Consider the following 26,691-nt stretch of genomic DNA (forward strand, 5'->3'; position numbering starts at 1 on the left):
GGCTCCGCCCCGGCGGGCGGTCCCGGGGCGGGGCGGGGCCGGAGCGCGGCGGGGCCGGGCCGAGCCGGGCCGGGCAGGGCGGTGGCGGCGGGCAGCGATGGTGCTGCCGGGGCAGCGTGGCCCCTCGCCCGGCGTGGCCGGGGACCTGGCGGCGCTGGCCGAGCTGGACGAGGCGGCGCTGCTGGCCGGGCTGCGGGAGCGCTTCCTGCAGCAGCGCATCTACGTGAGTGCCGGGGGCCGGGGCGGGGGGCGGCGGCGGGCGCTCGGCTGATCGGCTGTCCCGTCCCCACAGACTGACATCGGAGACATCCTGGTCGCCATGAACCCCTTCCAGCCGCTGCCGCTCTACGGGAGAGAGGTGAGCGCCGCGCCCCCCGCCGCTCCCCGCCGCCTCCCGGCCGCTCACCGCTCTCCGCCGCCGCTTCCCCGCAGGTCTCCGAGCGGTACCGGCGCCTGGAGACCGACGCGCTGCCGCCCCACATCTTCGCCGTGGCCAGCCGCGCCTACCACGCCATGCTGGGCCGCGGGGGCGGCGGACCCCGCAACCAGTGCATCCTCATCAGGTGAGCGGCGGGCGGGGGTCCCGGGGCCGGCGGGGGCCGGGGGTGGCCCCCGAGCTCTCGCTGGGGTCTCCCTGCCCAGGGTTCAGGTGAAGCTCCTCTCCGGTTCTGTTGATGAGTGAAAATCCATCTGCGCTGGCAACACATCCTTGATCCCGACCGCTTTCGAGACAGATGAGCGGGCACGTCGTGAGAGCGTGTGAGCAGACAAAACTGGCTTTCCTGGAGTAGCTCGGCCAGCAATCTTTACAACAGTAAAGATGCCAGGTTCATTTCTGGTGGGGAACCAGCCGCTGGAATCCTGCTCTGGGAAAAGCTATTGGGTGCTCTGCTCTGGCAGCACAACTTCCATGGTAAAAGCTGTAGTAAAAGTTGGAAGGATGGTAATGGAAGGAACTAGTTTTCACAAAGTGAGCTTCCCAAGTGTAAGCAAAGAGCAGGAAGTATTAAAACATGCTTTTCTCTTCTAAGACCTTTGGGAATCTGGTTGGGGAGGATCTTAAAGTCGTGGGCAGTTCTGTGCTCTAGAAGTCAGGAAAAAGTGGCTCTTTTACCCAAAGAGCCTACCAGTACCACGAACATTTTACTCCATTTTGTCATTCCTATTCTGCTGGAACTCTGCAGCGCAGCAGGTAGCATCGTTTAGCCGAGAAAGCCTTAAACATCAACTAGCAGAGAAAGCATTGAAAAGCCAGGAGAAAGCCTTGAAACATTAACTGCCTCTCCTCTACAGCTGGGTGTTGTAGAGAACTGTTTAAATGTCCTCTCAGTTAAAATGCTACTTGCCAATTTGTTTGATTTAATGCTCCTTTGTATTTGCCTTCTTATCATTTTATCAGTACTTTCGGTCTACATGGTGTGGAAGTCAACTACTGAATCACTGCTGAGTGTTTTGGTGGGACTGGAGCTGACTTTGAGGGGCACTTGAGCCCCACTCATTTCTGTAGCCTTCAGGCCATTGGTGCCTGTGCTTTACATGAAGTACTCTCAGCAAGTGGTGGCCAGTGGGTACAAGAGGTACTGCTGGTGGGACTTTGGGGTATAGAGACCAGTCATTGTATTTCTCTTGGGAGGTGGAAGACAAGAAAGAGTAACCTGTGAGAATTTGTGGTCAGTGGTCTGGTTGTTTTCTGCCAGCAGTTCAGAAATGAGTCTGATATACTCCTGTCCTTTTAGCTGGTCTGTGTGTTACTGTCACAGGAAGTTCATGGTTTTCCTCTCTATGGGTGGTGAAACACTCATTAACAAGTTTTCCTATCTGAGCACAGTTGGGGTGAACAGGGAAGGGAAGATGAGGTCACTCCTGTTAGACCACAGCTCCCCACAACACCACAGAAACACACCAGGATCTGCTGTCTCTGGTGGTCTCTTTGGTGTCTCCAGCTGAGTCTGGGAGGTCTGGATTGCATCCTTCAGAGGTGATGTTGGATGAAGCAGCTGCTGCCATAAGTGTTCATTGCTACCAAATTGTCTTCAGCCACAAATTCTACTGGCTCCTCTTGCCTTCCCAGTCCCAAAGGACATTAGTCATAGCCTGCATGTGGTGCAGTACAGCACCTGGGTCACCTGAAGATGACATAGCATTTCTTCAGAGCTGGGGCAGTTACACACCAGCTGTGCTTGCAGGGCCTTGTGAAGGTGTTGTGCTTGTTGGAAGGTCTAAGGTCAAGCTTGAGCCATGGAAGTGTTGTTGGATATTTTTTTTTGTGGAGAAGGGAGTTACTGAAAAATAAAAATAAACCTGACATACTGAGCAGGGGCACTGGGTGGCATGTTCTCAACGGGCAAAATGGTCCTTTTTTGTTTGTATATTTTTGGATGGTGCTGGTGTGACCTGTGCTTGAGATCAGGGACCTGCTTGAGGTGTTTAGCCACCTATGACACACACTTGATACCAAGCTCAGAGCCACTGGCAGCCACAAAGCAGTAAAGCCACACCACACGCTCAAAGGTCGGCTCAAAGGAAATGGGGACCTGCCCTCAAGTATGCCTCCAGCATTTCCTGCACTTATTTTTTTTCATGCACATGCTGAAGTTCTCAGCTGGTGTGATGTTGTCAGTTAAGGGCATGTTGTCTCAATGATTGTACATTCCCTCTCCCAGGACAGGGGAAATGCCCTTTCCAAGAGCTGGTTGTTTGACTTGGAGGCGGAGGCACCATGGATGTGTGACAGCACAGTGACGTGCACTGCTGGCACTGTGGGAGTGCGGGCAGCTCTGTACCTGCATTCCCAGCTGTCTGGCACATGGATGTGTGAACACTTGAGATCTGAGACTGCCACTGCATCTTATGATCAATATCCAGGTGTGGGTGTGATGTAGGTAGGGCAAATCTCTCTGGAGAAAGAGGAAGTTGTTGGCTCCAGCATTTTCAAGGAAGTTGATGTACCAGATGGCTTTTGAAGCAGAGCAAATGGTCTGTCTGATACATCCCATCCAGAAGTGACAGCATGGGGTATATCTGTACTCCCTTGCAGAGGGGGGAAAAGTTCCCTGATGAAGAACCTCATGGTTCACGTGTAAAGCTGTGGCACTTGAGCTTTTTCTCACACAGGTGATTTTGATGAAAAAATTGTGAAACTCTTGCAGAGCACTCTCAAGTGATGGAGGACTTGAGCCATAAGGGGCAGAGCAACTATACTTTAAGGTTGATGGAATTTATTTTGCTTTTTCTTGGCAGTGGAGAGAGTGGTGCTGGGAAAACAGAGAGTACGAAGTTGTTGTTGCAGCACATAATGAACCTATGCAAAGGCAACTCACAGCTGGAGCAGCAGATACTTCAGGTAGGTCATGCAGGATGGTGCTTGAAGGTGTAGAAGAGAAGCAACACTGCTGCAAGAAAACTTGCATTAGGCTTAGGAAGCCTGCTGGTGAATCACCACTGGAAATCAGGGAGCCACACACAAGACACATAAGAAAACAGTGGATAAGAATGGTGAGATACCTGGCCACAAATTAGAAGGGTTAGTAGGTCAGTAATTCTGTTTGCTGGAGATGGTTCTTAAATTAAAGAAAACCATTGCAATCATTTATCATGTTCTCTTTTACAAGAGATTGGTGGCATTTTTCTAAATAATTTCCTGTTTGAGGTAGAACAAAGTAGAACATGCCACTTTCATTAAAAAAATCAGACCTTGATTTAATGGTACAGAGAGATGAAGAATTCATACACTCTTTAGTAACCCATGCTTGGCTACTTATACTGTCAGGCACATACCTGCTAGCTGGCTAACTGCCATGCTTGCTCTTTTCATATGTCTTTGCTAGCTCATTTTGAAACATATTTGACTCTTTGGTCTGAAATATTTCCACTTGAATTTCTCCCCAGGGAGCTGTGAGGTTTTTTTTAAACAAATCATACTTTAAACCTTCCATGTGATAGATTAACAAGAGTGAGTTCTTGGACTGCTTCATTTTAAAGTCTGTCTTTTCAGATTTCCTGTAGAAACGTAGAGGTCTTTCTCTGTGTGGTAGGTTGACTTCAACCAGTGCCCACCAAGCCACTCTGTCTCTACCCCTGTCCACTTAAGGAGGGGGAGTAAAACATAACAAAAACTCATCAGTTGAGATAAGGACTGTGAGATCACTCAGCAACTACCATCACAGACAAAACAGGCTCATCTTAGGGAAAATTAATTTAATTTCTTGCCAATTAATGTCAGAGTAAGATGACGAGAAATGAGAACAAATCTTGAAGCACCTTCCCCAAGTCTTCTCTTCTCCCTAGGCTCAATTTGACTCCCGGGTTCTCTACCTTCTTCCCTCCAGCAGCACAGGCAGATAGGGGATGGGTGTTGAGGTCAGTTCATCACAGTTTACCTGTGCTACTGTCTTCTTCCTCATGTTCTTCCCCTCCTCCAGCATGGGGTCCCTCCCACAGGAGACAGTCCTTCAGGAACAGAGTGTTCCAGCATGGGTGCCTTGACATGATGCACTCCTTCAGGAGCAAGCTGCTCCAGGGTCAAGACTCTCCCTGGGGTTCTTCAGGAGCAGACTCCTCTGGTCTGGTCCCCTCTACAGGGTACAGTCCCTCAGGAGCAGGGTGCTTCAGTGTGGGCCCCCCACAGGGTCACAAGTCCTATTTGCAAACCTGCTCCAGCACGGGCTCCTCTCCACAGGCCACAGCTTCTGGCAGGGAACCTGCTCCAGTGAGGGGCTGCTCTGCACAGGCCACAGCTCCTGCCAGGAGCCTGCTCCAGTGAGGGCTGCTCTGCACAGGCCACAGCTCCTGCCAGGAGCCTGCTCCAGTGAGGGGCTCTCTGCACAGGCCACAGCTCCTGCCAGGAGCCTGCTCCAGTGAGGCCTCCTCTCCACAGCCCCTGCCAGGAGCCTGCTCCAGTGAGGGCTTCCCATGGGGTCACAGCCTCCTTCAGGCACACCCACCTGCTCTGCTGTGGCTCCTCCAGGGGCTGCAGGTGGATCTCTGCTCCCCCCTGGGCCTGCAGGGGCACAGCTGCCTCACCAAGGGCTGCACCAGGGGCTGCAGGGAATCTCTGCTCTGGCTCCTGGAGCAGCTCCTGCCCCTCCTTCTTCACTGACCCTGTGTCTGCAGAGCTGTTCCTCTCACACATTCCCACTCCTCTCTCCCTTCTGTGTGTGTGCAGCAGTTTTTACCCGAGGCACTGCTGCTCACAGTGGTGGGCTCAGCCTTGGCCAGTGACAGGTCTGTATGGCTCTGTTGGACATGGGGAAAGTGTCTTGCATCTCCTCACAGAAACCAGCTTTAGCTCCTCCTACAACCAGTATATTGACACATAAACTCAATGCCCCGTGCTCTGCTTTGGGCCCTGGAATGGTGAATTAATTCAGTGTGTTGTCATCCATGGTGGATCCAAGGTGAAGGTCTGTGCTGGGTTGTGGGAACATGGCATTAATACACCTGCTGTCTCTGCTTAGAGCTGGCTTGGGCCACACTGCCAGGCTGCTTCTGACCTGAGCAGGTTCCACAGGCAGGAGAGCTGTGTTTGCAGAGTGTCTAGAACTAGCCTGCAATTCCTTCCCTGGAAATAACTCACTTCAGCCCAGATGAGCTGCCCTTGGAAAGCCTAGATGTGACGGTGAAGAAATAATGTGCATCTTATTTGGTCCCTCTAGATATATCCAAGGACTAAAGTTAGTCCTCTGGGGGATTGCCATCATACCTTAAAGCTGTGTTCAACAGGCTATCCAGCATCTACTCTGAGGCATTGTTCTTTCAGTTGACAGGCATTCTTTACTCAAATATAGAAAAACTCTCATTTTGCTACCTTTGCATCCAGCTTAGCAAGCTGGTCTGATTGTTCTGTTAATTTCTTTATTATACACTGTCCTTATGTCTACAAATTTCAGTAGCTAAGCTGTCATACTTAATAACTGAGTGCCATGGTGACTTTGTTTACTGCTCTTGTATAGCACTCAATTTATCTAGTGACAGCAGGTACTGTGTGGAAATAGGTTGTACCAACCTTATCTTCTAAAAAATAACTCAATGATCTTACTGAGATCCCAGCAATTCAATTGTACTGATCATTGTTAATCTCAAACTGCTTAGTCTTTGTGATATTTGCCTCTTTGAATTTCTTTATCCAGGCAGAGATAAAACAGGTGCTCATCCATATTCATGGAGTGGTTCCTTTTCCAGCTGAACTCTGACTAGAAAATGCTAAAGATAATTTTTTCCAAGGAAGTTAGATTGGATTGCTTAATCTGAAGAATGGTTGTTCTCCTTCTTCACTTGTTTTAGGTGAATCCATTGCTTGAAGCTTTTGGCAATGCCCAGACAGTGATGAATGACAACAGCAGCCGCTTTGGAAAATACATACAGCTGCGTTTCCAGAGAAATACAGGTAAAGTCAAGGGCCATTACTAGCCTGGGGAATGGTTAGGAACTGGAGGGAGTGGACTCGAGTAGCCAGAACTTGTGGCGGGTAAAATTTTGGCGCATGGCTACCTGTGGGAAGGGTGTGCAATTAAGTAAAATTTCACAGCAACCACTATTGGATAGGACCTGGATAGGATTAGGCCTGGATTTGGACAGACTGGGAGTACAGCAAGGATATGGGGGTGAGAGTGCAGGGTGTCAGTAATATTCTGATGCCAGAAGCCTTTGTTTCTGCTGAAAGAGGTGAACAGAAATCTCTAAGACCACAGGAAGCATGGAGAAGCCCACTTCCAGTGTACTGGTCAGCCTAGAGGGTCTTACGCACAAGAAAGTTAATTTAGACAATTCTGTGCTCCTGGTACAGAAGAGATGTGAGACAGCCCAGGCAGCTTCTTGTCCCCCAGAGTGAAGTTCCCCACCCTGTCACCTTTTTTGTGTGCAGTGCAAGGTGCCAAGCTGAGTGAGTACCTTTTAGAGAAGTCACGGGTGGTACAACAAGATACCGGGGAGAGGAATTTCCACATCTTCTACTACATGTTTGCTGGACTGTCTGCAGAGCAGAAGGAGATGTATGGGTTATTGGATCCTTCACTCTACAGGTGCGTCAAAGACGGACCCTAGTTTAGTCTTTGTGGTGGGTGGTGAAGGGGAAAACAGCGTAATGGAGTTTCTTCCTCTGCCCTGGGGTTTTATCTGTGGGTGAGTGGAAGCTGGAGCGGGATCTGGATGGCACTATGTGAAGAGATACAGATCATCGTGGAAGCTGGGAGGTCAGGGGTATCTGCTGCCCTACCTTGGAAAAGTTTCTTTCCCCTTCTGGTGATCTACTTTGTACCCATTAGGGATGGCTGAGTTACGGTGCCGATTGTGTGACAGTTTTTATGGGATGTGCACTTTCTCAGGTACATAAGTGGACGATTTGGTACACAGGAAGTAGCTGAACACTGGAAGCACAAATACCAAGAGGTTTGCAATGCCCTTGACATGGTGGGCTTCCAAGAACAGGTTAGTCCTGGGGCTGTTTCATTTCCATCTGTGCTTCCTGCAGGCACAGGGTTTCTTTGTAACTCCTCTCTTGAAGCTCAGACCTATTTCTTTCTCTAGATTTTCCATGTTACTTTCAGATCACCTGAGTCTGACAGACTTTGTGGAGTGCTTTTTCCCACAGGTTGCCTGTGCCTCTTCCCTTAACCTCTCCAACTTCTGGGTCATCTGTGTTGTACATGCTACATGCTGGTGGGTTTTTCAGTCTCCTTTCTTTTGTGTTTTAGGAGCAAGTGGACATGCAGGCTATCTTGGCTGGTGTGTTGTCTCTGGGCAATGTGACCTTTGAGCCTGAGGAGAGCAATGGGTCTTTGAAGGTCAGTGAGGCCTCCCAGGGATGGCTGAAGGCTGCAGCGGTGAGTCACAAGAAATTTTGACAAAACCTTATGGGTATTATGCTCTTCCCTACTGGCTGTGTGACTGCAGGAGATGTTCCTGGCAGAGGATATTTTCTGCCTCAGAATGTGAAAGTTTCTAAAGAACAAGGGTTTTTTTGGAAATGTACAGTTTGACCCCATGACAGCATCTGTGTTCACTGCTATTCATACCCAGAGAGATGCATCTCAGCTTCTGTTTCTTGTCTTACATAGTCAGCATATACCTTGCTGACTTCATAAAACACAAGCTTTTTAAAACTAAATGTTTTATGTTAGTGAGTTTGATGATGCCTTGGAGAAATTCAGGTGTGCAATATCTGCACATTAGTTCTGTGTTTTCATCAGATTTTGTCCAAGGATACCACCCTACATGCTATCATTTTTTTTGGTTATCTTGAATTAAGCTTTTTTTTTTTTTTTTTTTAACCATTTTTGTTGGTTATCTTGAATTAAGCTTTCTGTTATTTTGCATTAGGTTATCACAGATTAAGAACTATGTATTTCCCAGGACCATTCCATTTTTGTTCTATGGGATGGAGAAGTTATCCTGCTTTGTTAACAACACAGGACAGAAAAAAGTAACATCCTTCTCCCCTTTCTATTTCTTTTCATTTTGACCTGTTTGAAATCCCAGCACCCTTGCTCTTTGGTTTCACTACCTACACCATACTTCACTACCTTTGCTTGTTTCCCTCCTACACCATACCAGAAACAACCACCTACTTCTGTTCAGCAGCCAACTTCTTTTTATCTTATTTCTGAAAGCCTGCTCCTCATTTCTTGCCCACAGGAGGGGAATTCCTGTTAAACCTCTGAGAGGTTCTGTGTGTCTGAGTTTGCTTTGTTTCCTGCCTCTCATGTCGGTTCCTGTGACTCTGAAGCTCAGATGCTTCAGCACCTGCACAGTCACCTCTGTGTGGTGCTGTTCCATAAGTCATTAAACTGCTCAGCAGGGACTGGCGTGGCTCCCAAAGAAGGTGAAAGGTGGCAGCACTGGAAGAGCAAAACAAAAAGTATTTGGGAGCAGGTGTGTGAGGCTGGTCACTGCGGGGATGGAACAGATCAGAGCCCACATCTGACTCTGGTGCCAGCAGTAGCACTCACCTTACAGTGGGGCTCAAAGGCCTGAGCCTGAATCATGACCCCATTACACACAGACAGACGCAATCACCACGAGCAGAGTAAGGGTTTATGACTGACTGTCCTCGTCTCTTTCCTGTTTCCCAGGGTCAGTTTGGAGTCCAGGAAGATGAGCTGTTAAAATGCCTGATTTGTACAACATCAGTGACCCGAGGCGAGCAGATCCAGCGCTTTCACACCCAGCAGCAGGCAGAAGGTAGGAAACATGATGAATTGCAGATGTGCTGGCTAGAAAGACTGGATTTTGATGGAAGGGTATCCCCACACATGTGCAGCTTGTTGGGAACAAAGATGTCCTTCTGTGCCCCTTCATTCCTCTCACACAGAGGGAAGTATGTCAGTGTTTATCTGTTTAGTCGCTTACTGACATGGAGGGCCATGAATGCTGCTTTTGTTTGGTCTCCAGGAGACTGCAGAGATTAAATGAGAAACCAAGGAATTAGCTTTGCTTTCTGCTTCAGTCCAGCCCAGAAAGAAACTCCGGGTATTTGTGGAAAACAGGGGAAGGCTCCTGTTGCAGAGTGCTGGCAGTGTGCAGAGCTCTAGGTAATAAATGGAGAAACAACCACAAGAGCAACAAGATGTCACAGTGTCAGAAATTGAGTGAAAAAAGTAAAATAGCAGACACAAGGTGTTATTTTCCCTTTCAACAAAACAAGAAAATAATCTAAAAAAATCTGTAGCAAAAGGTTCATTTAAAAGATAATTAAAAAGAGAGATTATTGCTTCAAATAAATGAAAGAAGAAAATGAAATGGGATTAGCTAGTTCTGTTTTACAAATTTCTCTAAACAATAAAATATACATCTCTAATCATAAATCATGTTAATTTGATCTCCTTCTTAGAATGTCAGCAAGCTTTGCATCATGTCCTTTTCTTGACTACAGCATTTAAACACCTAGCAACTATGGATTAGGAGGAAGAGAACCATCCAATTTTCCAAGTAAAATTTGGAGCTTTTCCCTTGGTTTAGCAGTGGGGGGATCCATACTTAGTGTATCTTCAGAGGGGAAAGCAATTCTCTGGATATTCTAAGTGGCATGACTCAAAAATGCCCTGGTAGGCATGGCTGATCTTGTAGGAAGATTGTGAAGATTTTGAAATTAAAGAGCTGTTTTTACAGCTCCCACTTGCAAAGGATGCAGACAATCCAATGTTTATCTGGTCTTTAAAGTAGCTTCATATCGCCACTGTTGCTAGAGGTGGGTGTATTGAGCCAGCCTGTGTTGTGTGCCCTGCTCTCCTGCAAAGCCCATCAGTGAGCCGCTGCTGTTCCCTCTGTGCAGATGCTCGGGACTCCATTGCAAAGGTGGCCTATGGCCGAGTGTTTGGCTGGATTGTTTGCAAGATCAATGAGCTGCTGGCTGAGAATGTGGATCCTGACGTGGAGCTGAGGGAGATAGGTGAGTTCTGCCTGCCTTGCTCCTGTTCTGTTCTCAAATGTGCATCCCTCAGCCACAACGAAGGACAAGGCACAGCATGAGGTTTCACAGAGCTTGTGTGCTGGGATGCATTATCAGAACGGTGATCATGCCAGAGATAAGAGTCAGCAGTATGAAGTCTGTAGGGCTTTGTTCAGCTCTGAGCAGTCAGTTGGTCTGAAGTAACTGTGAGGCTGGGGCACTCTGGCTTAGCAGAGAAGCCAAGCAGGAGGAGGTCTTCTCTTAACTAACTCTTCAAGCTGTGGAAGAGCTGCCACTGGTGTCTCTCTTGGGTGCATTTTCTCTGTGCCACAAGAGCTGTGTGAAAAGAGATTTAGTTGTGTGTTGGTGTACACAGTAATCTGCAGGGATGGTCTGCAGGCTCCACTATGTGCTATTCTTCCCTTTTTTTAGGCATCTTGGATATTTTTGGGTTTGAAAACTTTGCAGTGAATCGTTTTGAACAGCTTTGCATAAACTTGGCCAATGAGCAGCTGCAGCATTTCTTCAACCATGTAAGTCTGCTGGGGGTGACCTCACCTTGTGTTGCAGGGAAAGCAGAACACTGCTCCACCTGGCACATGCAGGAGAGCTTGGGGAAAAACATATCTATTGCCTGTAAGGACAGAAATAGTGAATAGTGAGACAAGATAGAGAGCAGCAACCTTCCCTGCTGGGGTAAGGGAGCCACTGGGACAGGAAAGGAAGATCAGAAGGACCAAGCAGTAATCAAAGTTGTAATAGCAGGGACACTTACACTCTGACAAGTGTTCCTGCTTTATGCACCAGCACCAGTGAGTGCCAGGGTTACAGAGAGCCATGGAGAGCAGCAGCCACATCTTGGACCTCTCATGCTGTGGCTGAGAGTGCCACACCCCCATCCTCTTTTCTGGGCAGGAAGGAAGATGTTCAGGGTTTGTCTAACCAAGTCTAGTGGGTGCTTCAACCTCTTTTTTCTTTATTTCAGCACATTTTCCAGCTGGAGCAGGCTGCATATAAGGAAGAAGGACTGCCTTGGGAGACCATCACATTCAACAATAATGAACCTATTCTGGTGAGTGAGAGGACTGACAGAATATAATTGGTCCATCCAGCCAAGAGAAAAGTCTTGCTCTTTCTACCATGGGGAGGAGATGCACCTGGGGAGAACCTCTGGAAAGGGTGGTGAGGGTGAGAGGGGATGTCCTGCTCTGCTTTATGTATTTGCCATGCATCTTCTTTCCTTCAGAATTTGCTCCTGGCCAAGCCACTTGGGCTGCTGTCTCTTCTGGATGAGCAGAGTGCATTCCCTCAGGTATGCATGAGACAAGAGGCAAGGAAAATATTCTGGGGGCTAATATATCAATGTATATCTGAGCTACAAAGAAAGCTCTTGGGCTGGAGTGCAGGATGAACAGAGATGTCCCCATGTGTGACTTATGAGACAGGACATCCTGATCAGAGGCAGTCTAGTGGCATTTGGATCCCTGAGAAGAGTCGGAGAGAAGGTACAGCAGAAGACTACTGCACAGCCAAGGATGCTTCCAACATTTTGTTTTGTTTCTGTGTGTCCTCATCAGGCTTCTGTTGCAGCTTATGAAATCTGCTCTGTTGCAGGCAACTGATAAGACATTTGTGGATAAACTAAACAGCAGCTTTAAGGGGAATTTACACTTCCAGCCAGCCCGAGGCCGTGTTTTGGGCTTCAGCATCATTCACTATGCTGGGAAAGTATGTACTGTTTGCAGGAAGAATGCTGTTGGACTGTATGTTGGAGGGGGTGGGAGTGTTGCCTGACAAATAAGGCTTTGATGTTAAGGAATGTGTGGTCTGAGGATGACACTAACAGAAGTGATGTGTTTCAGTGGATTGCCTCCTAGAATTCGCTGGGATTTATGTAAAAATTACCCTCAGGAAAGTGGGGCTACCTCTCAGAAGTGTAGCATTATTTACATGAATCTGCTATTCTTCTAATCACCATTCTATTAGGATTCTAGTCATAAAGTAGTACTTTATAAATTAAAGTACTGTGTCCACTGTGCAGCACCAAAGGACAGGCTAAAGGCTTTTTCTTTACCTAATGGGTTCCAGAACACAGCAGTGACTATTTTTTTGCAAACGCCTAGGAGCACTGTGTAAACAGCAGGGTAATTAATGTTTTGAAAGTGAAGGTAGTTATTTACCCATTCACTGGTATCTAAGCAGCTTGAGATTCAGCATTATTGCATGTAACTTTACTGCCACCAGTATTGAAAGCATTGGTCCACATTAAATTGAATTGATTTGAGATAATTTTTGGAACAGGAGCAGGTATGACAATTCAGGTCATTGTAACTTGCAGTTTAGTAATCTAATCTCAGCATTGTTGACTAAGTTATTATTTGTGGCATTCATTATTACAAAAATTAACATTTAACATGTAAAAGGTGGATGTCTTGGTGTTATGCTGCACTCCTGTGGTTCTGATGCCTCTGGCATGTGCATGGTTTGGTTCCTCAGGGCTGGCATCTGAATGGGGTACATGTGTCTTTGAAGAATTCATGTGCAGGGCAGAGTACATTCAGTTTAACTCATGGTCAGCTCCCAGCAGGCTGTAGAAGTGGCTTTTGCAGCCAGCCTGTGTGCCCTGCTGTCCTCAGTGACCTGCTGCCCTTTCCCCAGGTACAATATGCTGCCAGGGGCTTTCTAGAGAAGAACAGAGACACCGTGCCAGCCAGCGTCCGTGGGCTCTTCATCAACAGTGTCACCCCCTTGCTCAGTGTGCTGTTCACAGGCAAGTCCTCTGCACATCCAGCATGAGCCAGGGCCCACCTTGGCAAGAGTTAAGTGTGGGCATGAGGCTCGTGTGTTTCACAGCTGGCAGCGCCAGGGGGACTCTGGGAATGCTGCAGCCTGCAGTGGAGCTGTCAGAGCAACATGTTTATTCCCTGCCATGGAAAGCAAGGCAGGGGTATCCCCTTCCAGAGAATTAGGTACCCCTCAGATGCTTTCCCATCTTCTCCAAGGCCAGTGCAGGACTGTCTTCACTGGTCCTTTCTACACACTCTGTTCTTGTCTAGAAATGAAGCTGGTCAAGATCATAGATTCTAAAAATGGAGCTTCACAAATTGTTAAAAAAACTCTTAGTTCATACCACTATGCTCCCCTTTTCCAGTCATCAATAAGCATTCAGATTCTCCAAGGCTTCTAATTAAATTTAGAATTCTAATTAAATTTAATAAAAAAAATTAGAGAAAGGTCAGGTGGATACTTCCTTGGAAATTGGCTGGCTGAACACTGTGCTTCTGGTATAGAAATTTTGTATTTTTTTCAGTCCATGCCACTTTCTGGGATTTACAAGAAACTAATGAATTTAATTTCTAGTCTCCACTGTGTTTTTCAGCTACTGCTCAGGACTATCTTTCTTCATTACCATTTTCTCACTTACTGAAGCTACTTGGCCTAGTCCCAGCTCTTTCAAAGTTCATAAACACCAGATACAACCTGTTCTCAGTTTGGCTGTCCAGTCTGGGCAATGGTTTTGGGTGCTGAGCAAAGGGTTTGGTCCAGATGACCTCCAGAAGACACTGCTGACCTCATTCTGGGATTTTATGATTCTCATGATGCCATTACATCAAGGGTGCACAAGACTCTTACTAGATCCTTTAGTAAATTAAAGTCCCCTGGTTTTCTCATCCTGTCACTGAATTAGTTATAAGCTATCTGATATATAACCTCCTGATAATCTATGATTATCTGATAAATATCTGATAAATAACCTCCTGAGTGCTGTAGGTGAGCTCCCCATTTGCTGCCTGTGCCATTTTTTCTGCACTGTTAGATGCCCATTGATGATAATTCCACTGAAAGTCATTTAGGTTTATTTAATAACCTGATGGTCTTATCTTCTCAGTGGAAGAAATTAGTAACGACTGCCTTATGTGCTTCCTACAGTAGTTCCATGTGTGAAACTGAACATCCTATGATTCAGTATTTGTAAGGAGGTTTGTGTGTGAAGTGAGGTTTGAATGTTTAGCCCTAGTGCATTGCAACGGTACAAAATCAACTAATTGTCTCTGTTCTTCCAGCCACTGTCTCCAGGACAGGGACCCTGATGCCTCATGTGAAAGCCAAGGTATTGCACTTCAGGTCCATATCACAATTGATAAACGCTACCTGATAATTACTATTTGAGAAACTGTCTGAAAAAGGGCAGACAGTAGTTGGCTTAAAATAAGAGCAGACAGCAATCAGCTTCTAACAGTTTCTCCTTTGGTTTTTACCATGTTTTGTGCTTGCTTCTCCCATTTATATGTTTAGCTTGTCTTCCCTCCTGTTACATCCATTCTCCCTCCTTTTTTGCCATCTGCTTTCCAGCAGTGCTCTTTGGCTGTCAATCAAGCACTTCTTTCTGGGGCTGATCCTTTGTTTTGGTCTGGTTTCAGGTGGTGCCAGGAGCAGATGACAAGTTCAACAGCACACGGAAGCAGTCTGCTGGAGCTCAGTTCCGGGTACGCTACTGCTGCCCTGAGGTGCCCCGTGAGATGAAAGCAGTGATAATTTTATCACTGCAAGTATCACTGCACTGCTTACAGAGTGCTAAGCATGGTTAAAGCAGACATTATGTAGACAGGGGTTTTCCTGATGGCCAGGCAGGGCTGATCATGGTGGGATGGGCCCAGTTGTTGGCAGAACCCAGGAAGTTGCTGCAGGGTGAGAAAACAGTCCTTGCTGAAGGGTATTGTACATGTGGCAGTGCTTTGGCTTGATGGATTGTTCATCTTCCTCTGCCCTTGCCAGCATTCCCTGATGGTGCTCATGGAGAAGATGTATTCTGCTAACCCACACTTTGTGCGCTGCATAAAGCCCAACAGCCAGAAGGAGCCAGGTGTGCTGGACAACCAGGTGGTGCTGCTGCAGGTGAGTAAAAACAGTGTCCTTTACAGGGATTTCTGCCACGTCTCAGTGGGAGGGCAGATTCCTCCAAAAGGCTGTGAAAGGTGGCTCAGTCGAGTCTCCCCTTGCAAGAGAAAGAGTGGCCACACTTTATATATGTGTAAAGATTCTGAGTACTTGGTTGTTTATGTGACGCAGTCTGCTAGTCTCCAGATTTTGCAGTCTTAGATCTCTCTCATTTCTTTTTCATGAATGCAATGAGATCTGCTTGTCAGGTGCTAGGATTCATCTTTGTATCTCCCCCTGGATGGGACTGGTACAGACAGTACTCTGGAAAAATTGCTTCCCAGAGGAGACTGTTCTCACCCATCAGCCAGGGCAACTCTGAATAGAAACCAAGATGGGATTGCTTTGATAGGATCTGAAATGCACTGATATGATTTTAGTTGGATATTCTGTCAGGTCTGAGGTATAGATGCCTTAAAGAATACTGAAAATGATTAGAAGAGTTCAGAAAGCTCAGCATCCTCTTTAATGTATATAAGAAAGGATAGGATTAAGAGGAAGTTCATCCATGCCTCAGAGTACTTCTGTGTCCAGATTTGGAAATATGAAGCTATCCTCTAAGGGACAGAAGCAAAGCAGTACCCATGGCTGGAAGGTGAAGTTATTTCAGTCATTGGTTTTTATGGTTTCCAACTTCTAACTCAGAGTGGTTAATCATCAGAGTTACAGGATGAGGTAATTTCAGTTCTTAACCAAAAAAACATTTTCAGAAAAAAACTTTTTCATTTTGAACTGGGGAAGTTTAGGGCTGAATGAAGTAATTTCTGCCTGCAAAGGAGCAGAACTGGTGTCGTAATGACCTGTTTCTCTTTGTTTCTCTGATCCTCTTTATGGTGCTGCTTCAGCTGCGGTACAATGGGCTGCTGGAGACAATCCGTATCCGAAGAGATGGTTTTTCCTGGAGACCCTTCTTTGAGGAATTTGCTGAAAGGTCTTTTAAAACCTCTGAATATTCCTTGTTAGATATTATTTGGGAAATTACCCTGATAACCAGATATGGGCAATGAGTGAAAGAGTTTCTTCAAAGTTCATGTGGTCTGAGGTCATGGGGTTATTTGCTGTGGAGGCTGAGTGGGAAAGATAGTGATTTGTTGTTGTTTGCTGTCAGGGTGATAGGGATCAGCTCAGCCCATCAAGGATGTGGCTTTTATGTGTTTGTATTCGTTTGTTTTCCACAGATATGGAATTCTTCTGGTTAAACCCGGGGTCCCCCTCACAAAAGAAAGGTAGGGACATTAACTTTGTTGTGTGCAGTCTGGTTTGTTTTTCAGAGGCTTTTGCTTGGAGTAGCGTAGGAAACTGAGTAAAAGGGACAGAAAAAGGAGGATGGGGTTTTGTGGTGATAGGGAACATGGATCCCAGGCAAGGACATTTAATGTTTAAAAAGCATTTGATACCATGATTAATTAAATCTTTCTTGAATTGTTATGTAGCAATTAAATTAAATTGTTGTAAAGTGTTGTTGTGCTGTGAAATGAAAACTGACCCGTGTATTTAATTTGGGAATGACAGTAGTGGTCAAAGGTGTCCACTGAACTCAGCATGTCAGGCACTCAAGTACTGCTGTCAGGGTCCTCTCCAGGCTTTTTCCTGATGGCCACATGGGACAAGAAGATACAGACAATGCTGAACAGGCAGCCAGCACTGAACGTCTCCCAGGCTAAAGATGTTTCTAAACCAAGAATTTTGTCTCTATACAGGCAAAATATGCCATCAGCACTTTTAGAACCTGATTGTTACACACATAAACATCCTTCCAGCTCTGCAGAGGAATAGGATTTTACCCTGCCAGTGTTTTCCTTCCTACATCTAGGGCAGCAGTTCCCCACCTCCTCTTCTCCACTTTCCCAGCCTCTCCTTCCTGCCAGTGTCAACTGTGATTGATAGTGAGAATGAATCATGTAAAGAAGCCAGCCGAGGGGTTTTTTTTAAGTCATTTAAGAAAAGGGTTTAAATGATCTCCTGGAGCAATTCTCTCCTGGCAGTAGCTCCTCCTGCCTTCACAGTGCTTCCTTGAACTTCCTGATGCTTCTGAATAGAAAGAATTTCAAACCCAACTGAGGTCACAAGAGAATCTCATAGATGGGGAAAGATTATTGTAAACAGGCAGTGTGGTGTGTTTAGAGGCACAAAAATCACGGGATGCATTTCAGAAAGAAAATCCTGTGGATGTGGATTGTGGCACTGTGGAAGTTGGCCAAGATAGAAGGAAAAACACTTCTGCTTTACTGTGTGAGATATTAGCAAAAAGTGCCACTATGATTTCACAGCCTGGATTAGCAGGAGAGAGAGGAAGCTGTCTGTGTGTTGCAGCTAGAGCTGCTTTCAGTTCCAAGTATCGGGGAATCTTTCCGAGTGACCCAAATTTTATCACTGGAGTCTGCAAAATGAAACTGGAATTGGAAAACAGACTTTCTCCCAGAAGTCTTGCTGTGCTGACCTTGCAACTTGTGTCCTCCAAAGGGCTTGGAAACAGAATGAGGAAAAACACTTCAGAGAATAAAATAGGCTCTACAGAATTGCCTCCCAGGGAGCTGAAGTAAATCTGCCTCTGGGAGCCCCTTTGCGGATGTTCTTCCCAAATGTGATCCTAGCTGTACCCCAAGGTGCATTACAGACTGACAGCCAGTTTACTGACTGTTGGGAATTGCTGAGGCACTTTATGTCCCTTTATGAAGTCCGTTTATGAAACTAAAAAAATTGTTGTTGGCTTTGGGTGGAAAATTATTTATTTCACTTTTTCGTCTCTTTCAGCTGCTTGGAGATACTGCAAAGTACAGAGCTGAAAGGCTGGATTTGTGGGTAGGTGTGGATCACTGCTGTTGGGAATGGGAAGCCTAATATTTTACATGTGTAAGCTGTCACCTGGTTCTCTTTAGGGAGAATTCTGTGGTTGTAGGAATGGGCTCTTCAAAGGATGATGGATAAAAGTTGAGACAGTGTTTCTTACTGCATCCTTCTCTTCCAACTTCACAGAAAGTCTCGACTTTTCTTTAAATATTGGCATCAGGAACAGCTGGCAAAGTATGTGGAGCGACTGGAAAGAGCAGCAGTTATCATACAGAAAGGTGAGCACTGGGACAGGAGCTGATCTCAGACCAGGGAAGGAAAACCTTTTCTGCAGTCCCTGCTCTACCTTTGCAGAGGACAGAAGGGTAGGGCAGGTGCCATCTCTGTGTCAAGGCCCTGTGAAGTCAAAGTGCTTCTTGCAAATGCCTGTATTCCCAGTGCTCATCCTGAATCAGGGAGAGCCCTCAGTGTCAGCCTTGGAAAGGGAAAATGTGTGCAGAAGAGCTGGGCTGAGCAAGGCAGGCACATGATTTGGCTGCGTCCTGAAATCTGGCTCACTGTCCTCTGGAGTAAGGATTGTTTGTGAGTTGTGTTGAACTGGGGAGAGGGAAATGAGTGAAGCAGATCTCATTGCTGTTTTCAGAGACAGGCAAAAGGGGGTGAAAGGCTGCCCAAAAACCAAACTGGTTTGGTTTTTTCTTTCCTTTCCATGTAGCATCTGCTCTAGCAGCCAGTCTCTTTAGAGTGGCTGTGGGCAGATTGGTACTTCCCTACATGAGGACTGTGCAGCCAGGGGGAGGAGGAGGAGGAGGAGGCTGCTGTCACCCTGCTTAGCTCCCCTCTGTTGCACTTCTCTTCTATATGGGTTGTTGCACTGCTGGAGCATCTGAGCAACTTCCAGCTGTGCACCAAAGAGTGTGACAAACATCAGATGGTCACAAGCTGTGTGCTGTTGTCATCTATGGGGAGGGTGTGTGGGTAGTGGGAAAGGAGAGGGTGCAGCTTTCTTAAAAAACACTTCATGTGTTTTAATAACTGGTAGAGTAGGTGGGATCACACAATGTCTGCAATCCTCCTGGTGAGCCCTGCAAATGGCTGCTTATGGGAAAGGTTTTCCTGTGGGCTGGCATCAAGGAAATCCTGTCTCCTTCATGGTGTCTAGAAGGACAGAGATGGATGGTTAACAGGCCCTTCTGTGAGGCTTTGTTTTTAGGTATTCAGTGCCCTGGCATTAGAGATGAGAGCTTAGATCTGTAATTCGATTTCTATAAATCTGTGATCTGGCAGCTTAGAGAGTAGAAGAGAGTTCTCACAGGGTTTTGGCTGCCTGCTCACAGTAGAGTTTCCATTGCTCTTTATTAACATGATTCAGGTGTTGAGGGTTTTGTACTGGATGAAGGACTATCACCCAGTGTTCTTCCCCGAGAGAATTACAAAGGCATGAACAGCATCTTTTTTCTAACCACAGCTTTTTTTCTGAACAGTTTTCAGGGGATTCAGATGCAAGAAGAGTTTCCTAAAGCTGTTGGCTGACCTGAGAGCTCAAGCACAGCGGCTACAGGAGGAGGCAGAGAGAGAAAGAATCCGGCAGCTGGCACTGGCAGCAGAGGCCCAGGGTGAGTTGTTCCCACTCTCAGTGGCCCAGAGCGTGTCCACTGGTGTGGTGATCACCTTGAAGTGCTGTGAGCTCCAGGTCATGATGGCCTGCCCTGGGATGGGAATTCCATCAGTGTGGTGGGCAGGGAGCTTATGATGTTTCTGCTCTTTGGAAGTGTGGCATTGTCAGTGGGGAGCAGAAGAAACATAATAAAGGTAATTTGCCTGGCTGTGCTGGAAGGAGGGCCAGGCTGTGGAGGGAGGCTGTGCCACATAATCCATGCAGCAGAGCCTATCCCGGTCCTAGGCCTGTGGAGAATAGATCTTATGGATCTTGGGATGCTTAAGTTCACCTACTTATTACTTCTTGTTGCAGAAAGAAACTCCCTTCCAGTCCCCATGCCACGAAAGAGGCGCCCTCAGTCTAGTGCTCATCCTTCTGATCAGTCACAGCAGCCACCAGTGCCACGGCCACGCAGCAAACTGACAGAGGTAGCAATACTGGCTCTGCTGGGGGCCCTGACCCAGGTGTGCTGGTTCCCTGCTCCATCCACCTTCTGCATGCACATGTCCTCCTGCATGCAGCCCCAAGAGAATGTTGTCATTCTTGTCATGAGAAGTGTGAGTCCTACTGTGGTTAGATAAAAAGCATGGTCAGGACCTCTGAGGAACTGAAAGCAACTTTCAGTAGTTGGTGACAGATCTTCTCTTAAGGGACTCAGGAGTTGGGTCACCTGCTGAAGTGATCTCTTCAAATGTCCCCTGCCTTTGACTTTGCTTTTGTGCTGACTTTCCCTCTCTCCTTGCTTTCAGTCCACTCCTTTTGATAACTTCTTGAACCCTTCTGTGCCTCCTCCTGTTCTGGGAAGTGAGGAACAGACTGGGGAAGAAGCAAAAATGAGAAAACTCAAGAGAGGAGCAACTCTCCGCTGGTTCACAGAGACACAGGCCCAGAAGGTCATGCAGGATGATGGGGCCTTTCCAAGCTGGCTGCAGGGGATGATCAGTCGGAGGTGAGTCCTCTGGACACAGTGACCACAGGTGGAAATCAACGTGTCCTTAGGACTGTGTAGGTTGAATTGGCCAGGAAAGAAGTGGAATGGAAATGGGAGTGACCAGCATAACTTTTCCCTTTTAATCTGTGAGCATCAAACCCTTACGGGAAAGCTTGGGAGTCCCTGCCACAGGTTGTAAAAGCTGAAACTTTATGTAGGTCCATGGAAAGACCATGGAAACTCATAGTACATAAGTCCACTGGGTCCCTAAATACAGATCCTGTGTAGGGATGGGAGGCTTTTAAAGTAATCAGAGGAAATATACACATGCTGAACTTTCTCTGTTCTGGACCATTTGCAGAGACATGAAGATGAACTTTCGAGTTGATTCATTATGACTGTTCTTCATATTTCAGTAGAGGTCAGGAGAAGACCCCAATTTACAGCAGGAGAATATAGAATTCAGCTTACTTTTATTTTAAAGAGTATTAAGAGGGGCTTTAGGGAGTAGCCAATGGCAAAACTCCACCAAAGCCCTCTGATACAGGCAGAGGAAGGATTTTTGTTGATACCTCTGTCTATCTAAGGAGATGCAGCCTAGGTGGCATTTGCTTCTAGTTAGTCTGGGAGAGATATCCGCTAAGCCCTTCTTTCTTATGGATCTTTTTGCAAGACTTTGTTTAAATGCTTGAGCTTTTTAAATGCCTCACACTTTTCTCTCTTGGCTGAGTCAAGCACTCTCAGAGAGGTGCTGATTATGCCAGTGCTCAGACAGGAGCAGGATGGCATTACCATCTCACCAGTGTGCAAATTGATCTGTGGTGCTCCACACTTGTTAACTGCCAATATTCTGTAATTGGTGGGATTCCTTTGTCAATGTTGCTGCCATCTGAACACCCTCATCATCTTGCTTTAGTTTCTTTTTTTTTTTTTTTCTGTTGAAACTGCAATTCTACTTCTAGATCTACGTTCTTGGATTTTTTCAGATTTTTCCTTTTTTTGTTCTTGGATTTTTTTTCTTTGTTCTTGGATTTTTTTTTTGTCTCTGTTTACTCAGAGACATTACACAGCACATTAGCTTGGTAAAGGACACGACACTAGCTCACAGCTCTCTGGTAACTGCATTTCTTTTAATTTTTTTACAATCGTTATTGATGCCCTAACCTGTAATAATTCTTTTATCCACAGATGAAATAATGTAGGAGAGGAATTAGTGTCTGGAAGACAAAACAGTCTAAATTCAAGTATAGACTAGCCATGAGCACTGCACAGTGAAGAATGTGGCAGATCCTTCCCAAAGACAGTGGTGCTTAAGCAGAGACTTAAGTTTTCACACAGCAGTGTAAGCTCAGCCTCATGAAATGGAGCAGCCAGAGCAGCCCCAAATTGCCCTGGTGATTTACAGTCACCTTTAGCCTGGAGCAAAGCACAAAGCAGAGCTTTGTCTGTTGGGCAGAGGAGGGGAAGACCTCCTTTCAGCAGGAAGTTTAGAAAGCCAGAGTGGTGTAGTCCAAGCTGGTGTTTTTCCAAGGTGCTGGGTTTACCCACTACCCCACAGCATCCTGACTTCTTCATCCCTGGACCATAGGAAGTGCACACATGCACAGATTCCTCATCTCAGTGGTGCTTTGTGACATGCATGGTGCTGGAAGGCAGCTGTTGCTATTGCACAATCAAACCTGCTGGAGCAGGTTTGGAGCAGCCCTGCTTGGAGAGGCTTTGGCTGAGAGCATGGTGCTTCCTCAGCCTGTTAGTGCCTCCTGCACCACCAATCTGAGTCATGAGACCTGTTCTGTAGCCAGGAGCACATGGGGCAGATGCTGGGCTCCCTGGGACACTGCTGGGCTAGGACATGAGATAGGATGTGAATCCCAGCAGTGTGGCAAGGCATCTGCTGGCTCTTTGCTGAAAAACTCTTTCCTGGTTCCAGGGAAGCTGAAAACTTGCTGATTGACAAGCCTTTGGGTTGCTTCCTTGTTCGGATCAGCCAGAGCCGGCCAGGCTACATCCTGACATACCGGTAGGTGATGGGCAGGGGAGGCTCAGGGGAGACATTATTGCTCTCTATAACTCCTGGCAGGGGCCTGCAGCTTGGTGGGGGTCAGCCTTTTCTTCCAGGCAGCTGGCGACAGGAAAAGAAGACACAGCCTCAAGCTGTGACAGGGTAGGTTCAGGCTGAATGTCAGGAGGAATGTCTTCACAGAAAGGGATGTCAAGCACAGGAACAGGCTGCCCAGGGCACTGGTGGAGTCACCATCCCTGGAGGTATTTAAAAGATGTGTAGATGTGGCACTTGGGGACATGGTTTAATGGTGGACTTGGCAGTGCTGTGTTAAGGGTTGAACTTGAAAATCTTAAAGGCTTTTCCATCCTAAGTGATTCTGTGAAACTGAGCACTGCATGAAATTCTGTGCTCCTGGAATTCTGCAGTCATATAATTCTTGAATTCTGTGATTCTATAAAACTGCTTGACTGGAGGACATTACCTGCTCCACAGAGGAGTCCAGTGAGGATCATGTTCAGCCTCTCCTGTCCTGGGTGCCTCAGGGAGTTTGTAGTAGCAGATGGAATACTGCGGAATCTGTCTCTTACTGAAAAAGTAGACCTGTTTGTGGGTGGGGTGCTGTGGCTCCGAGGGTAGAGGTCCTGCTTAGGCTGTACTCTGTGGCAGAGAGGGCAAACCAGGTTGGAAGGAGATTGCAGCATCTATGAGCACATGTTAGTGCCCAGCACATCTCCTGCCTCTGTGTGGTCCTTGTTACTGAGGATCCTGATCACAGCTGGCTTCTGAGGACCACGGGTGCAGGAAGCAGGAGCCAGGTTCTGACAGTCTGAGGCCCCCATGTCATGACTGTTTCTGTCCATCCCTCTCGCCAGGGGCGAAGGGCGCTGCAGACACTACATGATCCAGGTGCAGCCCAACGCACGCTACGTCATCCTGGGCGAGGACCGGGCACACGCCTCGCTGACCGAGCTGGTGCGCTACCACCAGGGCGTGGGCATCCAGCCCTTCATGGAGAGACTGACTGTCCCCTGTGGGCAGGTGAGTGCCCAGGGGCTCCAGGGGGAAAAGAGGATGGGGTGTGGTCTGTGCCTTGAGTGAGTGCTTAGAGACGCTGCAGCACCATCTCTTTTGTGTTCCTGTTGAGGGGTGTCCCATTTTGGCCAAGCAGCTTGGCTGCTTCTGCATGCACTGGGAAATGCTGCTAGCTGGGGAGTGTCGGGATGGGGGAGAGGCACTGGCAGGTGGGTGACACCCCACTGCCCCCTGAATGTCAGCAGTGGACACAGCTGGGTATTTCTCTTCGTTGTGCTGTTCAGTCTGTGTGAAGGGTCTGCAAACCACTGCTGAATCCACTCCTTCTTTCTCCAGAAAAGTAGTGAGAGCTTGAATTACAAAAATCTGGAGAACCTCACACTGAGTTCACCAGCAGACAAGGGGGAGACCCCTCCAGAGAAACAGTCCTGCCCCTCCGTGCCTTCCAGTGGCACACCTGCTCTGCAGTGGTTCAGGAGGACCAAGAATTTCCAAAACCAGCAGACCCCAGAGAAGAGTAGAACAAAGCCTAGCTCTGGAGAGAGCAGCCAACGAGCCTTCCCTCGCCTCCGCTCTTCCATACGCCTGGCAATGCAGGAAATCCAGCAGGTGAGCTGGGGCATGTCCTCTGCTAAGCCACAGCCCCTCCGGGGCACATGGAATTTCCCTGCCCAGAGGCAGGAGACAAGAGGGTTCCACAGCTAGCACTTGGCTCCTGGGTTATGGGTTTTATTTGGTGGTCTTGGGATCAAGACTGTATTCCTTGGAATATTCCTTGCCAGCCTGTGCTCCCCTGCCAATGATGTTTCTCTGCTTCTCACCACAGTTCACTTCCAGTCCCATGAACATGTCTAGAGAGAGGAGCTCACTGCACTGAGGATGCACAGCCTGGGTGACATGGTAAGAGGAGGCAGTGTACAGGGGGGGAAAACAGCAACTGCTGTTTCCTGGGATGTGGAGGAGCAAAGGAACTCTTCCCTTCATGTTTCACCTGTAGCATCTCTTGGCCACAAGCTACATAGAAGTAGAGCAGGAAAAACAGAGACCAGCAGCCAGCTTCCATCCCAGGACTACACAGAGACCAGGGAAACCCGGGAAAATCAGCCTAATTTTGGGTTCCCAGCAGCTGTGGTGCAGGGAGTGCTTGCAGTACAATAGCCAGGCTGCTGGAGGGAGCTCACAGTTTGTTGGAGGGCTGGGGCTGGGAGGACGAGGGCTACCAGGATGCATGCCACAATAGTCAGCTCCAGTGGCTTCCTGGGCTGGAGGGGCAGTGGTGGTGGGGAGCCCTGTGGGGCAGCAGAGACAGCAAGCTGAAGGCAAGGCTCAAAGCAGGGGAAAAGGCAGCAAATTTGTTGATGTAAAGAGGACTTTCAACAAAGTCTCAGCGGTGGAAACACTGCTAGTGATTGAGATTGTGATACAGTGGGTGGGTGACACGGGTCTGGAGTGGGCCAGAAGAGGCCTTTTGACTGACCTTGCCTTATCCGAAGTATCTGGTGGATGTGCAGCTCCCCTGTCGCACTCAGCTGCTGCAGGCAGCTGGGAGCTGTAGTGGTGCTGTAGTACACCTCTGGAAGACTCTTGGTACGTGTCAGCTGAGCATGGAGAGGGATCAGAAGGCCACGCTTTTGGCTGCTGACCCACTCCAGGGCTTCCAGCCACACACCAAGATTGCCAAGTTTCCTGCGTGGTTCTGCTCCCATGCTGGAAGTCATGCTGGAGCAAAGCTTTTTAGCTGGGGCCTGTCTTGTCTTTCCCTTCATAGCTGAGAAAGACAGGAACTCTTCAATAGCTGAAAAAATCCTCTCCCTGAAGTGTTTGGCTTAATTGCTTCATTTCTCTGTGTCCCATTCATTGATGTACCCAGGGGATGCTCCCTGTGTCAGAGGTTAGGCAGAAGAAAGGTAAAACACAGGGATCGGCATAGATAACTGCAAGCTTGTTGTACTGAGATACCTAATTGTGTATTTTTGTATAAAAAATTATATACAAAATATATTTTATACCTAATTGTGAATCCTTTTGTGTCATCCAGTGAGTTGTGTTTCTTGACTGTCTTCCAGGTCCAAGTGGCTCAGACCTGTCCTCTTCCAGTGTGGTTGGGCCTTGCCTAACAGTGAACACATCCAGAGATACAGCAGCCTTTTTCTTTTTTTTTTTTTTCTTTTTTTTTTTTTAACTTTTCTTTGCTGCACCCAGCTGTCCCTGTGCTTTCAGACAGAGCTGATGCAGAAGTTCCCTTTCCTCAGCACTGAGGCAGATTGTGACTGCAGCATCCAGACCAGTCTGATCCTGGCAGAGGGGGGAGGATGGGAAGTCACACTCTGCACAGACCCACAGTGCCTGACAGGCTGTGTGTCAGTACTTCACTGTTCCTGGAGACTCCTTGCCTAGCACTGTGAATAGTCACAAACTCGGTATCTCCCAAAAACCTCTTCTGCCACAAATATCTGATTACCTACCTCTTTCTCTTTTAATATTCTCTGTTTTGGTCCTGTGTGTCTGCTGCTCTGGGAGCCAAGGGAAGTTGGGCTTGGGTAGTAAAAAAAAAAAACTGAAGTGTCCTTTTTGTTGAGTGCAGGAGCACTTGAACAGAAGCTGAGACAAGGTCAAGAAGGTCTTTCTTGTAAAGGGGATTCACTGCCCATGCACCAGTGTGCTGGCACACTGCTCCACAGTCCTTAACCAGAGCTAAAGTCAGGGAATCATTGGTGAAACCCTCTCACTCATCCTGGCTGAAATCTCTACAAGTCCAGGCTGGACAACATGCTGCTTTACACTGAGGGTGGGTAGAGGGCTTGGAATGTAAAGGACCATACTACTTGTTCTGTTTTTCCTACCTTTTAAAATAAATCTTTTTTTTTTTGCCTGTGTGGAGAAACTCAGTGTTTTTTTTGTTGTTGCTGTTACCTGCAGTCAGTTCAGCCATAAATGGCAAATAAAAGAGA

The 26,691-nt window shown here is 47.4% G+C and overlaps 1 protein-coding gene across 1 annotated transcript; it reads left to right on the plus strand.

Annotated features, from left to right (window-relative positions):
* Positions 1-63: 63 nt before the first annotated feature.
* On the plus strand, positions 64-26,612 carry LOC139589299 (myosin-IIIb-like). The gene is made up of 30 exons (XM_071425602.1): positions 64-223; positions 293-358; positions 433-563; positions 3,241-3,343; positions 6,283-6,385; positions 6,863-7,019; positions 7,323-7,425; positions 7,692-7,820; positions 9,069-9,177; positions 10,268-10,384; positions 10,817-10,917; positions 11,370-11,456; positions 11,631-11,696; positions 11,999-12,112; positions 13,043-13,154; positions 14,449-14,495; positions 14,806-14,871; positions 15,161-15,280; positions 16,168-16,253; positions 16,501-16,548; positions 18,077-18,124; positions 18,299-18,390; positions 19,597-19,728; positions 20,085-20,200; positions 20,522-20,721; positions 22,634-22,723; positions 23,581-23,746; positions 24,077-24,349; positions 24,567-24,640; positions 25,807-26,612. The coding sequence occupies exons 1-29, from the start codon at positions 98-100 to the stop codon at positions 24,615-24,617; spliced, it is 3,159 nt and encodes a 1,052-aa protein (XP_071281703.1). The 5' UTR covers positions 64-97; the 3' UTR covers positions 24,618-24,640; positions 25,807-26,612.
* Positions 26,613-26,691: the final 79 nt, after the last annotated feature.

Source organism: Agelaius tricolor, unplaced genomic scaffold (genome assembly GCF_023055355.1).
Source record: "Agelaius tricolor isolate 1412-34295 unplaced genomic scaffold, bAgeTri1.0.p SCAF_4, whole genome shotgun sequence".
NCBI classification, from domain to species: Eukaryota; Metazoa; Chordata; class Aves; order Passeriformes; family Icteridae; genus Agelaius; species Agelaius tricolor.

Coding starts and splice junctions, on each gene's coding strand:
- LOC139589299 (XM_071425602.1), top strand. CDS start 98: ATGGTGCTGCCGGGGCAGCGTGGCCCCTCGCCCGGCGTGGCCGGGGAC. Junction 7,020..7,322: donor TTGGATCCTTCACTCTACAG/GTGCGTCAAAGA, acceptor GCACTTTCTCAG/GTACATAAGTGGACGATTTG. Junction 14,872..15,160: donor CTGCTGGAGCTCAGTTCCGG/GTACGCTACTGC, acceptor TGCCCTTGCCAG/CATTCCCTGATGGTGCTCAT.